General features: G+C 36.9%; 2 protein-coding genes across 2 annotated transcripts; one reads left to right on the forward strand and one right to left on the reverse strand.

The window, feature by feature from the left end:
- The first annotated feature begins 863 nt into the window (after positions 1–863).
- On the forward strand, positions 864–10,993 carry nlrc3l (NLR family, CARD domain containing 3-like). Its single transcript, XM_028045436.1, has 12 exons — positions 864–1,140; positions 1,529–1,717; positions 3,335–3,427; positions 3,577–3,751; positions 3,959–4,106; positions 4,294–4,386; positions 4,587–4,939; positions 6,295–6,501; positions 7,036–7,211; positions 7,293–7,563; positions 7,660–7,875; positions 9,435–10,993. The coding sequence occupies exons 1-12, from the start codon at positions 1,127–1,129 to the stop codon at positions 9,813–9,815; spliced, it is 2,316 nt and encodes a 771-aa protein (XP_027901237.1). The 5' UTR covers positions 864–1,126; the 3' UTR covers positions 9,816–10,993.
- A 489-nt stretch (positions 10,994–11,482) lies between these two features.
- On the reverse strand, positions 11,483–15,802 carry LOC114161844 (uncharacterized). The gene is made up of 7 exons (XM_028045444.1): positions 15,721–15,802; positions 15,040–15,083; positions 13,949–14,182; positions 13,724–13,805; positions 12,608–12,708; positions 11,959–12,324; positions 11,483–11,796 (listed from the first exon to the last, which is right to left on the reverse strand). The coding sequence occupies exons 2-7, from the start codon at positions 15,071–15,073 to the stop codon at positions 11,771–11,773; spliced, it is 843 nt and encodes a 280-aa protein (XP_027901245.1). The 5' UTR covers positions 15,074–15,083; positions 15,721–15,802; the 3' UTR covers positions 11,483–11,770.
- Positions 15,803–16,565: the final 763 nt, after the last annotated feature.

The raw sequence follows: 16,565 nt of genomic DNA on the forward strand, positions 1-16,565 counted from the left end.
GTGACTGTACTGTACTACAAATTCATCTTGAAAGACTTGTTGAAATGACACAATCAAAAGCAAATACATTGCTCACATGAATACTTTTTAAAATAATTGATTTAATCTCGCCTAATATTTACATCGAAATGTATGTAAAACAATTATATTATGGAAGGGGGTTTCTGTAAAGGTGCTGATGACTACTAAGACAAATTAATGTATATCACTTATGTCATTCATTCACCATAAACTAGATTTTACTTTATGGGAAGATCTTCCACCTATGTCAAAGGACCTCAGCACTCACTACTAGTTTTACTGTTTACCAGCAGCTTAACAATTGACAAAACTGGATTAAGTCATGTTTATGTGTTTGCCAAACTCATTACTTCTGCATTGTTGTTGAGAGGTGAAGCAATACGGCGCATTCTTCAGGCTAGCTAGAACATTCTTGGATCATAAACTGTCGGTGCACTTCCGGTATAGAGCCTCAACCTTCAGTATAAGAGCTAAATGTTAGCGCGTTAATAATGTGCCCTGAAAATCAACTTGTGGTGGGTCTGACTAAGATAAAAAAGAACTATGTACTTTAATATAAGCTAGAGATAAAATAATTACTGACAACAGTAATGGCTCCATCTACAGATTCAAGTTAGGATCCTGACTGGGCCAGTCAAAAGGATTATTTATTCCTTTTAAATAAAGAAATAATTCTAAAATAAAAAAAGTGATAAACTTAAAGGTTACAGCATGATTCTGCTAGGAGCATGAAAATTTAACATTATACAAGAATAAGACAAGAAAATGAACAAAACAGCACCAGGTTTAAGTGATCTTGAACCTGAACTGAAGCTCTTATTCTGAAAATTAAGAGCCGGAAATTGTTCAGATGACGAAAGAAAATGATCTGGAACTGAAAGTTAGACACGGCTCTAGTCATAACCTTTTAAGTTTTAGCCTGTTTTGTTTGTATTATTTGCTAATGGAAGTGCATTTATTATACACCCCGTCGCCTTAGCACCGCTCGGTGTTGATGTAAATACAGCACAGAGGTTTCCAGACTGTAAAGTGAGGTAAACCGGGTGTTTTCAGTTTCATTTCCGCCCGTCTTAAACTCACCTGGCAAATACTACAACCAAGAATCATGGACTCAGAAAAGTAGGTTGTGTTATTTGTATAAAGCAAATATTGAAGTTTGTTTTTAATTTTTTGGTATGAAACATTTCTTACATGTAACGTAGTTCTACTTGTAAGCACCACTGTTACACAGTTTTAGCTTCTGCTAAAACAAACCCAAATCATTTGATCTGATTTGGCTGAAAGTACTTGATGATTTGGAATAGTTTTATAATTGTTGTTAATATGGTTGCATAAATGTTATCGCATTAGTTACAGTGCTTTGTAAAAGTATTATAGCACAGATATTACATGTCGTTCACACGCTCCTACTAAAAACTGCAACGTGTGGCGTGCTTTTATATCCACGCCCCCTTTCTCTGATAGCCATAAATAAAGTATATTAAAGCTTTTCTTTTGATTTCCACAGCAACCAAGCCGCAGGAAGTGATGTGGAATCGGACAATGAGACCTATGAGAGGCCCCCGTCCAGTTATGGTTCGATGAAGAGTGAATGTGATGAGATGGAGAAGAGCGATGAAGAGGAGGAAGGAGGGGAAGGAATTGCTGAAGTGGTGTGTTTTGCAGCACCGGATCCTCCTGCTCCTCCAGTTATTGGGTAATTTTGCACATATTTGCACATTGTCCCAACTTGTCTGTGTCTTCTATGCATTTTGGTGCTTCAGAATCAGATTAGATCTGTACTGACCTTTGCTTTGCTGTGTGTTTGGGCTGGTTTAACCTCATATCGGATTATGATGGTGTGAAGTTATATTACAGCTTCTGACTGTATCACTACGTTGGAGAAAATATTTGCCATGTTTACACAAACTAGTACACACTGTTCTTATTTCTTTTGATGGCTATTACTTTTAAAGTTAATTATATACACCGATCAGATGTATCATGACATTCTGACTACGACTACATGGCTTCTTTGCTTTGGCCCCCAAAGCAGCTTCACCCAGTGAACAATGGGCTCCACTAGACCCTCAAAGAAGTTCTGTGGAGTCTTGTAGAAATATGTTTACAGCAAATCCTTGAACTCTTTTAAACCGTGAGCTGAGACTTCCATGAATCAGACTTGTTTTAAGCTCATCACTAACCTTTATCTGACCCCTTTCTAGCAGCAGTTTAAGTTGCACTAGATTACTTGTTGTGTCAGATCACACATTGCAACTTTCACATCCCGTTTACATCAGTGAGCCTTGGCTACGTAAAGCCCTCTGATCTGTTTTACTGCTATTCCTGTCATTGATTGTGTAGGATAGCCCCTGGAGGCTGAGAGCATTCCTTCAGAGCTTTCGGATGTGCTCTAACTGGTTGTCGAATCATCACAATTGACCTCTTACCAAACTCACTCAAATCTTTAAGCTTGAACATTTTTACTCCTTCTAGGTTCTATGTTAAAGAGATACACATTATTAGCAAGTAATCATAATGTTATACCTGATCTGTGTATAAAGTTTATACATTTCTATCATGCTTTTTTCAAAACAAATGCATAAAATTAACATTTTAGCAAAGGTGAAACATCTAAGCAATAACATATAGATCCTCTGATCCAGTAGAGTTGTGTAGACATTCAGTTCTTCAGGATATGAAAACTCAGTGGTGATTTCTTTGAGGTTTGTGCTCTCTCTTGGATCTGTTGTCAGTCCAAAGTTTATTGTTGGGTTTTACATTAAGAAGCTTTCCTCCTATTAAACGGGCCCACTGCAATCCCTTCATCTTTGTTCCTGATGCTGACCAAATGCATGTAAATGCCTGAATTCAAAGAAAGTTACAAGAAAAAAACAAATTCTCGCATTTAGCAGATAGAAGTAATTTCTGTCATTCTAACTGACTGAAAACAAGAGAAGTTCAGTCTTATTTAACTTCAGACAGTGAGAAAAAAATGTGTTTGTCTCTTTCAGGGCTGTGTAATTTTATCGATCCTATGATATTTATTGATATTTCTTTCCTCAAAAAGTATAGATTTTTCAACCGCGAGTATCGATACATTAACTATAAAAGCAGCAAAAGTCTAAAGAAAAACTCTGAAAGACCTCCAGAAAGTCAGACAAACTACTAACTGAATCCCTAGATTCAGCCTTGATACATTCAAGCAAAATGTACTAGTAGATTGATTTAAAACTTTTGCACAACAAAGGTTTTGCCTTTTTAATGTTGAAGAAACCTCTGGTTTCTTTGATCCTTATAAGAGTTTTGTGTTAATCAGATGAATATTTTGCAGGTCTCAGATGGGGCACTCTCTGTATACAGAGACACTCTGCACTGAAGCCACTGAGCAGACCAGGCCACCAGGAGGGCTGGTGATTGATGCCGGGTAAAGAAAACACAGACACACTACTATCATACAGTTGGCTCGAATGTGGAGTTATCTATAACTTCACTTTCAAATGTATTAATCAGAATAAATGTATTTCTATTCTACACACACCGAAAAGTTTTAAATCAGTTAATTTTCTCTCTCAGCTCTGAAGAACTTGATGACATCGAAGATGCAGAATTGGATGACGACGATGAACTTTTGACAACTTGTTCTCCTGAACCACCCGAGCCTCTTGAAATGGAAGGTTTGCCTCAGGAGGATGAGAGCAGCCAGCTAGGAAAACTAGACCCAGAATTGGATTTGCCTTATATATTCAAAGTTCGTACACATTTTTCTACTGTTTGTTTTTGCTATCAAACAATAACCATCAGCTGTTTAAGATAAGGCTGCATTTTAAATTCATTTACCGGCTGATGATTTACACCTTCCTTACATCTTTTAACTAATTTTTCCAGTCGAGAGTTAAATTATTTGTACTCCTTGTATCTAAAAAGTTAACATTTGTCCATTTGTCTGTGTCTGAAGAGTATCCAGGAAGTTATATCCCGGCTCAACAACGATGAGATGTTCAAGTTTAAGATATGGTTTAAAAAATGGGAGCCGCTTGCCGTCTTGCAGGAAGTCCTGGACGGAGATGTTCTCGATTTTGTGGATAAGATCATTGAACTGTTTGGTAAGAAAACACTGCCATGATGTGTGAGTGTGGTGGAGCTCAAAACTGGGAGTAAAGCAGATTTCTGTGTTCCTGTAGTTGTGTCAGAAGTAGTGTTCACATATTTGGAAGAATCATTGTACAGTGTGTGCTTCCTGTTACTTTTCCATCAACTGCTTATTCGTTTGATTTTGCTTTGCATGTCCAGGCCAGGACAAAGCCCTGTCAAAGACAATAAGCACGCTTGAAAGATTGGAGAAGACAGAGGAGATTAATGAACTGCAGACAAAGTGTGCAAAAGGTGAGACAAAGCCGAAGCATTTTGAAGAAAGACCACAGTACACAAATCGTATTGTAAGCAGCTCTTAAAAAAACAGATTTATCCCATTCATAACTGAACATCTAGTACTTTATTAAATGAAGCGCATCTTCGAAATTGGCTTAATTTAACTCTTTATTCAGGATTCCGTTCATTTTTTCCTTTTTTTTCTCCTCCAACAGCTATATTTCGCTTTTACCTGAAAGAGTATTTATTTCGTAAAAGTCAAATCACTCACGAGGGGGTGCCTCAACCCGGAAAGCAGCAGTTTCTGAATGCCGTGTATGTGGCGCCTCAGATTTCCATCCGTGGCTTTGGAGGAGTTGACCCATCTCATGAGATCTTGGCACAAACCCCGAAACCTATCCAAGTCCCCAGTGAGGACTCGTTAGTTGCCCTGAACAATCTGTTCCGACTGCAGAAAGATGACGGCTCACCGGTGAAGACGGTCGTAACCACGGGGATCCCAGGAGTCGGGATGTCTGTCTCTGTGTCCAAGTTCTGTCTAGACTGGTCAGAGGAAAAGGCCAACAGGGTGAGAACTGACACAAGCTTTCTTTTAGTAATCAGTAATCTGGGTTCTGATGCGATAAACCAGTGGTTCCCAAAGTGTGTGGAAAAGTGTTTCACTGTAAAGATGGTTTGTAGTGTGCTTTGTTGCAACCTGAATTTCGACATGAACTGTTGTGGCCAGAGCCACCACTGTACTAGAAGTTTTTATTGTACTTTAGATTCTGAGACTTAAAAGTTTGACATAAAGAAGATTGCATACTTTGTATTTACACAGAAATGACAGAAATCATAGCGTGTTTATCCAAAATGCACGTTCAGTTAAAGGGTTGCTCAGGTGACGATACGAAGGCACTCAGAATGTTCGCTTTTCACTTAAAATCAATCAAAAACACAACTGAACTACTCCAAAACACGCATGCAGACAAGTTGGGATTTTGAGCAACTTGCAGAGCTGGTAGCTACACAGGGTGCGGTGGTCGGCGTGATACTCTAGCTTCACATGGCCGTTGGGATTTGACCTGCACTTTATCTCCGACCAGACATAAAAAACGCTTATCCCTCAGGATCGATATGTCGGAAAATTTAGTAATTTTGAAACCGTGACTTTTTCATATCATGTTATACCTTGAAACCAGTAACCAGCTCTTGCCTTGGGCCAATATAACATATTTATTACATTCGAATGTGATTTTATTTAAGGTCTTCTTCTTGAAGAGTGCATAACTGAGAGTGTCCCGTTTCTTCTTGACTCAGAAAAGTAGTCAAGAGGTTCAAGGTAACTTTGTGGGGAGCTGCCGAGAACCACAGTATGGTTGAATCTGTTGTCAGGGCAACTGTTAGTGGTGCACTCAATGAATCTGAGTTTTACGGAAGAATAGAGACAAAAGAGCCATTATTGCCCTACTTAAATTTTTTCACAACTAGACAGTGTCACATTTTTCTATTTCTGTGATGAATTGGTCTAGTCATCTTTTAAACATATTAATTACCTATTTTAGGTTTGCACCAGGACCAGAGTAACTAATTTCATTCCACCTCTTGTTTTTAACATGTTTGAAATGAAAATAAATTCCTCGAATCCTTAAAACATGCAGCTTTTATTTGAATATCTCATCAACTTTCCTCTTATTTAATTTTTTTTCCCATTTCTGCCTGTTTTTCTTCATTCGTTACTACAGCAGTGTGCACCATTTGGTAACATTGTCATTAATGTTTAATTTGTCATTATTGTCATTGAAATTTGATATTAATTTTCCACACTATAGATGTAGTTTATTTACTTGTAGATATCTCTTTGAAATGCAGTTTTGTTTGTTTGCTTGTATATTTTTATATTTTGGAAATTAAACCTTTTCATTCCTTTTCGTTTCTGCTCAGGATATTCAGTACCTCTTGAAGCTTTCGTTCCGGGACCTGCGGCATTTCCGGCAGAAAGAATATGAGGAGGAAGGCATATCAATGCAAGAGATATTGGAGTATTGCCACGCTCCTATAAAGGGTCTGAACATACTGCAAGAAGAGAACGCTAAATATGTCATCATAATGGACTGTTATGATTGCTACGAGGCGCCTCTTGACTTTCAGGTATCCTCTCTGCACACATTCGGGAGAATCTTCATCTAAAAATGTGTTCCTTATTCATAAATTCAAAGTTTTAACTATTTTTATTACACAGAGTGAAATATTTCAAGAGTTCTTTTCTGTGAACTAATTATTATTGATTTGAGCAAATGAAAAAGCAAAATTTATGATTCTCAGAATATTTAATAGGATTGTTATAAAAAAGAAGTTGTCTATCAGTGTCTGTCCACAGGACAGCCGTCACGTCAGCAGTCTTGCTCATGACTATGAGTCATAAAATTGCCGTTCTAAATAGATTCACTCTGTGGTGAATCTGTAATTTTCACTTTCAGAATTGAATCACTTAAATAAATTAACGTTTTGCTGATTAACTGACATGGATCTGTTGACATTCTGGCCTTCATTTGGAATAAAGAAGTAAATAAGTAAATAAATCTAGGAAAATAAAAACAACCTCAGTAATAAGAAAATGTCTTGTTGCAAAAACAAGCTGTTTTTTTTTTTTTTAAAGGTTTTATGTTTTGTTCTTATATTCAGAAAGCTCCGGCGATTACTGATAACAACACCAAAACACACATAGATACGCTGATTGTTAACCTCATACGAGGAAATTTGCTTCCGAATGCTCGACTCTGGATCCTGGGAAGACGAGCAGCGATCACAGAGATACCGTCTAAGTTTGTAGATGTTGTCGCTGAGCTGCAGGGTTTTAGGTAGGTCTTTTCTTTTATTTGTTAAAAGTCTCTCTTTCTAGCAGTTTGCTTTTTCTTTACCCTCTTCTCTGTGTTTTCCAGTGATGAGATGAAAGACGAATACCTGACCAAACGCTTTACTGACCCTCAGTTAGCAGCGAAGATTGTGAGACACTACAAGCGTGTGCCGATAATTCAGATTCTTGCTCGGCAGCCGTTTTTCACCTGGATGGTGGCAAAAATATTCAAGAGCTGCTATAAGCAGGGGAACTATGGAAGCAACAAGCCCAGAGTGACGCCGCTTCTCATCCACTTTATTATCATTCAGACGAATCGCATGCTGAAGTTTTACTTCAGAAAGAGGGATAATGAGGTGTGTACTGCTTTTCCTGCATAAACATTGTCTGTCCCTGTCTTAATTTCAGTGTTAGCGTTTGAAATGATTTGTTTCTGGCTTGTTTTCATGTAGAAATGGACTGACGTTGAGGTTAACTTGCTGAGAATGTTAGGGAAGATGTCCTTCAAGATGCTGGAGAAGAACACCAACGTGTTCACAGAGGAGGATGTGAAGGACGTGTCTCTGGAGCTGAACGAGGTGGTTATGTTCTCGGGCCTTTGTACTGAGCTCGTTCCTACAGCCATCACTGGGAAAAGGACTTTCTGCTTCTCTCACTACACCATTCAGGTAAACCACCATGTTGTGTCTGTATATTACACCCAACTAATGATTTAGTGAGAATTTAACTCCTCACTAATGAGTCTGCAGTTTGCTCTTGATAAGGAATGTGGAATTGAAGCATTTTTCAAAAACGAAGCCGTTCTGTGAGAATTTTATTGGAGATTTGTAAGAATAAATCTAGGCTTTAAAATATGAGAAAGTTGGTCCTAAATACTCTGTTTCTTAGATAACTTTAGACTAAAACAACCAGGTTCTATACAAGTATGTCAAGAGGAATGTTATTTTGATGGTCTAATTTGGGCTTTTATGAGCTATTTTTAAAGTATGTGAGGAGTGTCAGAATGATACCAACCAGAAGAAAATTAGCCGATGTTAAATCAACATTCATTCAGAGCAAGATCCTAGAGACTTTTGAGCCTGATACGTGCGGTCGTCTTCAGCTTGAGCCCGGCTGTATCTCCAGATATGTGACAGCTCTATGATCGTCTCTCTGGCTTACAGACACATGTCAGCATGGAGTCTAGTGCTGCTTCTATCTTGTTTATTTGGGGAAATCACTTTTAAACAGGAAATGGATGGCTGTCTGGTCTTGTTTGGGATTCTGAACTAAGTTGTTATTCCAAAAAGGTCTATGCAAAAAAGTTATGAAACCCTAAACACACAAATGACAGGATAAAACAACACAAAGACTGATAGAGCTGCAAATTAGCAGTGTGTGATGCAAAACAATCCAAATATATTAATTGGTTATTTTTTGTGCTGTTGTTTCTAATTTAATTGTCACAGTTATGTGATGCTCACGCTCAGTGAAATTTATCAATTGACTCTCAAACTAAGATGAATATTGGGATGAATGGCTTGTCTAAATTGCGCTTGGTCATGATGGTGGGTTTACATTCATGATTGTTTTTCTTGCATGTCTTTTTGTTGCCCTTTGATGGACTGGTGCTTAGGGGGGAACCAGGCCTCTCGCTCCGTTGCCTACTGGATGTACGCAGAATTAAGCAGGATGGAAAATGAATGGATTATTTGGGGAGCTGGATTGATAATAGTTGTTATTCCTTTGCTGTACAGCTTCTTCCCAACACCATTCCTACCCTTAAAACTGAGTATAGTTAAATGTTATACTGTAAAAGCTGGGCTCCTTTTAGAAAAATAATTATTTTATAACTTAAATTCACAATATTTTCGATCATTATCGATCACTTGGAAAGTCTAAGGTTGTTTATCCTCTTCGGTGGAGGCAGAGTGATGAGCAGCAATGTCAAATAAAGTTTTTCTTTCCCGCTGCAATATTTCAACCTCTTAAAACAAAATGAAACACACTTTCTTGTTTGTTTGGGGGTTTGGTTTTGCACTTTTATTGCACCAAATACCCCAGAAGTTGCTTTAAACCCTAATCACGTTGCAGTTTCCACTTTCCCCCACAAGGTGGCGTAGCTGCTTGAGAGAAATGGAAAGCAGTGTGACATAAAAGCTGCCTGTTACATTTGTAAACACTGTAGCTATTCACAAGCATAAACACTCCTAACCAATCCTTTAACATTCGCTGTTTCCTCTTCTAGGAGTTCATGGCTGCTCTGTACGTCTTCTTAGCGTTCTACCTGGACTCTAAGAACGTTCTGGAGAGTGGCTTCCTGCCCAGAGTCTTGTTATATAAATACAATGGCAAATCAGCTGCAGGCCTTGTGCAGTGCGCTGTGGCCCGGACCCTGGGCTCTAAGCTGGGACATTACGACATGTTCCTGCGTTACTTGTGTGGCCTGTTCTCCCTACATTGCCACAACAACCTGCTCCAGGGCTTCCTGTATTCACACGGCATGCCAAAGGTGGAAGGACTTGGGGAGGTGGAGCAGTTGCTGGAGCACACCATCCAGACCGCTCCTGAAGAAAGGAAGCGGAATCTGTACGAGTGCCTTAGAGAGATGACCCAGGAAGATGAATGAGCTGAGTTTAGAGGACGGCATGTAATGGATGAAGGCTGTTTTGATTTCATTCAACTATGTTTTAAATAAGGTGAAGTTGGAAATAACTGAAAACTAACATTAAGAGACAATCATTAAAGCAGTACTTGCTTTTATTATGATGAAACAAAGAATACTCTAGTGTTTTAGCTGCACCAGACGGCATAAAATGTTCTTTTATACATTCTAAAGGTAGACCTTTTACAGCACTGTGGTATGTGTATCCAGTCCTACACAGATTACATTTAAAATACTCTGTGTCTCTGGTTTTTCTCATTTCATTTCGTTCTCCATTTCAGTCTGGCGTCATCTTATTTTTGTCCAATCACTGGATAACTTCTTAATTTTCCTAAGCAGAGAGAAATTACACTGGATTTAAGGTTAAGGTTTGGGATCCTCAAATCCAATCCTCCAGGCCCAGTGTCATGTTAGATGTCTCTACTTCAACACACCTGAGTCAAGTAAATGAGGTCATTAGGATTCTGGAGAACTTGACGGCAGATGATTTAGCCACCTGATTGAGGTGTGTTGAATCCTGGCCTTTGGGGATTGGATATGAGGACCTCTGGTTTAGATAATAAATGGAGAAATGATACAGAAGTGAACAGACTTTTGAGTGTTTGCAGAAGAAAGCAAAATTGAGAAAGAAGAGTCCAAAGATCATCTGCTTTCCTTCTCTTTCACATTTCCTTAAACTTGGTAGAAGGTTGTTTTTTCTACTTTTGCTTGTTTGAATATTTTCTTCTAGTTGTGTTGACTTTTCTAAACATTGTTATTGATTATGCTTGGTGAATGTAAGAGGGCATATAAAGAGTTTTTCTTACTTTAATATAATATTTGATTGTCTGGATCTGTATTTTTTGGCTTTATTCCTGAAGGTTAATTAAAATCGTCAGTAGCAATGAAATCCAAACACAAAGCTGCTGTTGCCACAGCTGAGGATGTTTTCTAGAGAAAGATTCTCTTTTATATTGGTTTTTCTGCTTCTCCTACGTTCCAGAGAATGAACATCAATGTGTGATTTGACTCCCAGTATAAGGTTCCCATTTTCAAAAAGGACTTGACTACATTTACTTAGTGTAGTTTTTATGGTTGTTGTTTTACCCCATTTTCAATTTGTACTTTCTTAAAATCAACACTAAATAAATATAGTCAAGCTCTTTTTGCATCAGAGCTTCAGATCCTACCAGGAAACTCAAGAGTTAGCTAATTCGGTTTCTCAATTAAATGATTGCACAAGAAACCCTGATAAAATACACAATATTTGGTCATGACAATTAAAAAAATGTTCTTAACTTGTTTTTTATTGTGGGGGCTTGGAGCCTAAACTACAGACGTAAACTCGCTGTTTATACATTGTTTAATGGTTTCTCTAACTTTCCATTAAATTTTATTGAGAATTTATGTTACTTTTGGCTGCTTAACTGCTTTCTTGGTTTCAAGAAGTGGGAAACAGTTTTGTAGCGCATGTAGCGTGCATGGGGGACACTAGAGAGCACAGATAAAGAAGGTGGGGGGACCATTTCCCACACATACCCCGCGTCAGCAGCGCTCATGCTGATGCAGACTGTTGTTTATTTCAACCTCGGTAAGGTTGCACTTAAAGACATCAAATCTAGAGAAATCATGACCCAGTGAGACAGGACGCCTTCAATGTTAGATAAAATTGGGTTCAATTTATTGTTTTGAACAGCAGATATTATGAAAGTATATATATTCTCTAAACCAAGACAATGAATGAAACTTTTATTTTAAGGTAGCTATTCTTCAACAGAACTGATAGTTAAATAGCAAATTGTAATAAATTGTAAGAACCTATGTATTATGCTGTACAAAAGAAAAATATGTAAGAAAGGCAAAACACCAAATTTTATTTGAAAGGCGTGCGAGAAGTACACCAGCAGTGATTCAAAACAATCCTCCAGAGTAAGATTAATTTAGTTTTCAGGCATCACAGTCGTATCTGTAAAGGAAAGACATGGTTATTTTATTTTTTAATGTATTTTTGTTTTGGTTTTTTTAGTCAAATCTTGATGTCCATTGTTTATATCAGGCTCCTCATTAAAACATATTTGCAATCTACATAAATGTCATGTCAAACTGGACTCTACTGTGAACAGTTCACCTTGGCAGATGAAGGGTAATTCATCATGGCAGTTGGCATCAAGCAGCTGGATGTTTTTTGACTGATTACTCCAGACAATCTTTCCACAGTGATTGTTGAGACCATTAGCCGGAAAACTGCTGATCCACTCAGACTGTTCAGCTTTGGCTCCCGATGTCCACTGCCACTTTATGTTGGTGCCAAAAATGGACCGCTCGAGGCCGACCCAGACCCCTTTCTGCAATTCTGTCTTGTTTACCAAGATGTTCTTTAGCTCGTCCCAAACTGTCTGGTTAGTTATTTCGACCAGAGAGAAACTCAGTTGATCGCAGTAATTCAAGGCTTCAATCCAACTTTTTGTTTCATTAAACAACTGCAGAGATGAACCTTAAACCAAAAAACTCATATTCATTACTTTTGTACTGAAGCACATAAGAAGATGGTTCTAGAAACACTTTCATACAGCAACCATGGGCTCCTTGTAGCTAATTTGCAAATATAACAAAAACACCTGTGGAAAAGCACCTGTAGCCCCATCCGCAAATATAGGTAAATATACAGGCAAAACCAAAATTAGGCAAACAAACAAGAGGATACAACAAAACCAGTAAATAAAATATAATAATAAAATCTGTAGGACAGTGTAATCGTTTTGTGCTAAAGTACTTACTTGTTTCATCAAAAGTACTTTCAGTTTCAGACAGTTCACAGGTAGAATCCTTAATTTTTATTTCAACTGGTAAGCCGGTTGTTTTAAAGAATAACTCTTTTCTGTAATAGAAAAATCTAGTTATCACAAAACAATATTGGACATTATACATACTGTAAATAAATGTGTGTGTAAGTGTGTGCTTGGGAAAATAACTATTGAACAAATCGTTTCAGTAAAAATATTTCTAAAGTGCCTGTTGACTTACACCAGATGTCGGTGACAAATCAAGTATTTCACAAATGCAGAAATGTGACACGAAGCCCATAAATTAGATTAGATGTAATAACAATAAGCAACACAGGAAATGGATGTAAAGAAGGTTTTCATCCTCTTGATTTGGGTGTGTTGGAGCAGGGATAACTCCAAAAGTTGCAAGATAGTGGCACTTGAGGACTGAAGCTGCTGACCCCTGGCATACACACATGATTAGAGAAGGAATGGCCCTGCACATCTTCCCAAAATAAAATACAGACATTGACTTCTGGATGTGGGTACATCACAGGTTGGGGCTGTTTTAGAGCACTTGCTGCAAGGCAATCTCATATTACCAAAAGAAAGATGAAACCACAAATATCCCATGACATTATTGATAAACATCTGAATATGAAATAAAGTTAGATTGTTTTCATATGCTAATCAACCCAAGCTCAGCCAAGAAAACCTTTACTTAGTCAATCACCCGACTGAAATATGGAAAGAAGAAAATATCATTTTCCTTATTCCTTATTTCCTTATTCCTTACTGATGCATAATTTCCCCCCAGTCTTTTACATTTGAAGATGGCTTGTGAGGAAGAATGTGTCAGATTGTGTTCCTAGTTTCTGTGTCACCCTTATCAATAAGCATGATTTCAGTAAGCATGTTCAGTAGTTATTCTGAAAGCTATTCAACTTAAAATTTAGAATGTAATTTGGATCAATATCATCTCTGAGAGTATTATGTAGATTGTTACAAACATTTGCTATAAATTAAATGTGAGTAGCCCAATTAGAAGCATATTTTCTGACATTAACTTGTTCAATGTTTATTTCCCCTATGTATATGTTTAAAATAATCACCACATGACATAATTACCTCTCTTTACAGTCCCTGCAGAAATTTGGAGCAGAGCATGAATGTTTTTGGCAGCATATTTTGCACATTTTGTAAGTGTTTCCTAGAGCTTGAAAACAAACATCTGAGTTATACAATATGAAAATATAAAGAATTCAAAAACATGTTCCTTTAGGCACATAATTCAGAGTTTAGTTTACAACATTTATAATCATGATAAAAACTAAGGCATGTAAAATATATCACCTTTCACCACAACTTCAAGGCACGAGTAGGTACCGGCATTTGGCCAAGAACAATCCCTTGGCAAAGCTCTTAATACCAGTTTGAAGTAATTTTTAAAACACGGACCACATGAAACTGTCAAAACGTCTTTGCCATTTATGTTGTTGTCTTTGATTGTCCATGCCTTTGGGCAACTTTGAATTGTGATTTCCTTTTTACAGGATGTTGCTGTAGCAGAGCGTGGCTGGATGGTTGCTAAAACACAGGGAAATAATGTGAGGGGTTATATATTCCATATTTTCATGGATCCACCATATAAAATGACAGAGTACAACAGTTTGGTGTTACGACTTTCTGAATATAATAACCAAAGGTTAAAGATTAAAGCTGGGTGTCATATTAAAAACCCACCTGTTTAGGATTGTATTTGAAACGTAATCAATTACAAATTTATTGATGGAACTTGACTTAATGTCGTGTTTTGATTGTTGATTCTATGTTGCATTGTGTTTCTGTGTTTGATATGATGTAAAGCACTTTGAAATGCCTTGCTGCTGAAATGTGCTATACAAATAAAATTTGATTGATTGATTGATTGATTGATTGATTGATTGATTTGGAAATTAAACAAGGAGACTTTACTGGTTTCAAAATATTTGAAATAGATGGCTGGATGTGGACTTATTTCCAACAAAATCTTGATAAGCTTTATTATGTTTTTAAACAATGCTAAATTATATAAACAAGGAAGAAAACATAATGTGTGACTTTCAACTTGTAAAAATTTCATAGCACTAAAGTATCTGACAATTACAGTCCTCTGCTGCTCAAGTCTATTGGGTAGCTTGCTAAATGCCAAACTGCTTGATTAAAGTTTATACAAGACAATGTAAAAATGTATTCCTTTTTGTTGATGTGCAACACTTCTGGACTTCTGATAAAATAGTGGCTCGATGAATGAAGCCAGACACTTTCAACACAAAATTGAAATGAACAGTAGGTTTAGAGAACCAACAAATGTGAGTAAATATATAAATAATTATATATTTTCTATAAAAAGAACAAAACAAATATTAATTAGGAACACAAAATCGTAAAATATAGGAACATACTCAGCAACATTAGTAGAATGAGCCGATGATCCATGGCCTTTAACCTTTTAGAAATGAAAAGAAAGTTTAATCAAATGATTGAACAATGATTGTCACTAGGATGGTTATTGTTTTCTTTGCATACAGAGAGTTTCTGCTGCAGCTTAATAACTTTTATTGAACTGAAAAATGGCAAGGATTGTATTGATTACTGTTAATCCAGATTCTTTTCTCTGCCAATGCGTAAATCCCCGCACTCCTGTCCAGGAGCTCCATTACCCACGTAATGTCTCCTTTTTCAAGTTTGAGATTCAAAAGTATCTCAGACATGAAAAATAAAAAACATAATAAAATTGGGTAAACATCAAACTTTTACCTAAAGGTAAACCTTTGACGTTTACCTTTGGGTAACAGTAGGTTACCTTTGGGTAAACGTCAAAGGTAGTTAAGAGTCCATCAAACTTGCTAAACTTGTTCATATGCAGGGTATGAATTCATAACACTTAAAATGTAATATCCTACCACATATTGCATTGAAGTAATCATTTACAGTTGTGATATTGCACACACTGATATTTTAAACTTGATTGTGATTCAACATATTTTGCAGTTTACATCTATTTATAAATTACAGGGTAATTAGTCAAGATCTTGAATTTAAATAATATCTTGTATTATGTCAATGCTTTATTGTAAACTCACCTAGTGAAGCAGAACTTGCTGTTACAAACCAAAGCTGTCACAGAAGAGGCATAGATCTTGAGAGTGAACTTTAAAAATATTTATTCTCTTTTTATGTGACTGACCACACCTACATGATCCATTTTTCAGATGGAAAACAGCTATTTACATTTTCTTCAAAGATCAGTCCTATTATGGAAAGCAGGTAGGCCTGTGTAATAAAACAGCCTCTTGTCCCAGTTAATCCCTTATATTTGAATAATGTTTAAATTTTTTTTAGCTTTCCTGGCTCTTGTTGAGATATACAATTTTAACAGCAATTATAGCCTGAGAACCTACAGTTTCAAACTCTCAAATGTAAAATGTCAAGCTTCAGTGCACGGCCGTTTTCAGATGTGTTCAAAGATCTTAGTTGATATTTAAGTCTTAAATATCAACTTAAATATATTTAAGTTGATATTTAAGTTGTCTGAGTGGTCAGACCGGCCCATCAGACCACTTGAGTGGTCTGGATGGGCCACTTAAGTACATTCATTTTACCCCAAAGTCCATTATTTTAGGAAGGTGACGTTTAGGAAGGTGTCCTTTGGTATCTAAATGGTGAAACTGTGAAGCGTGAAAGTACGTTTCACATTTATGAACTTGTCTTTTATAAAAAGGGAAGTAAGATTATATTTGTATTTATGCAAAACACTGTACCAGAACTCACCTATGTTGAGGCCAACAACACAACGGCCCATGCAAATATTACACCTTTCATGGGATTAAAAGTTGCTTTACACGTAGGAATAAAACCTAATAGAGATTCTAGTTAAGAGGAAGTGTCATGATACACTGTAATTAATACTTTTAGGTTTTTTTCTAGT

Source organism: Xiphophorus couchianus, chromosome 18 (genome assembly GCF_001444195.1).
Source record: "Xiphophorus couchianus chromosome 18, X_couchianus-1.0, whole genome shotgun sequence".
In the NCBI taxonomy this organism is placed as follows: domain Eukaryota; kingdom Metazoa; phylum Chordata; class Actinopteri; order Cyprinodontiformes; family Poeciliidae; genus Xiphophorus; species Xiphophorus couchianus.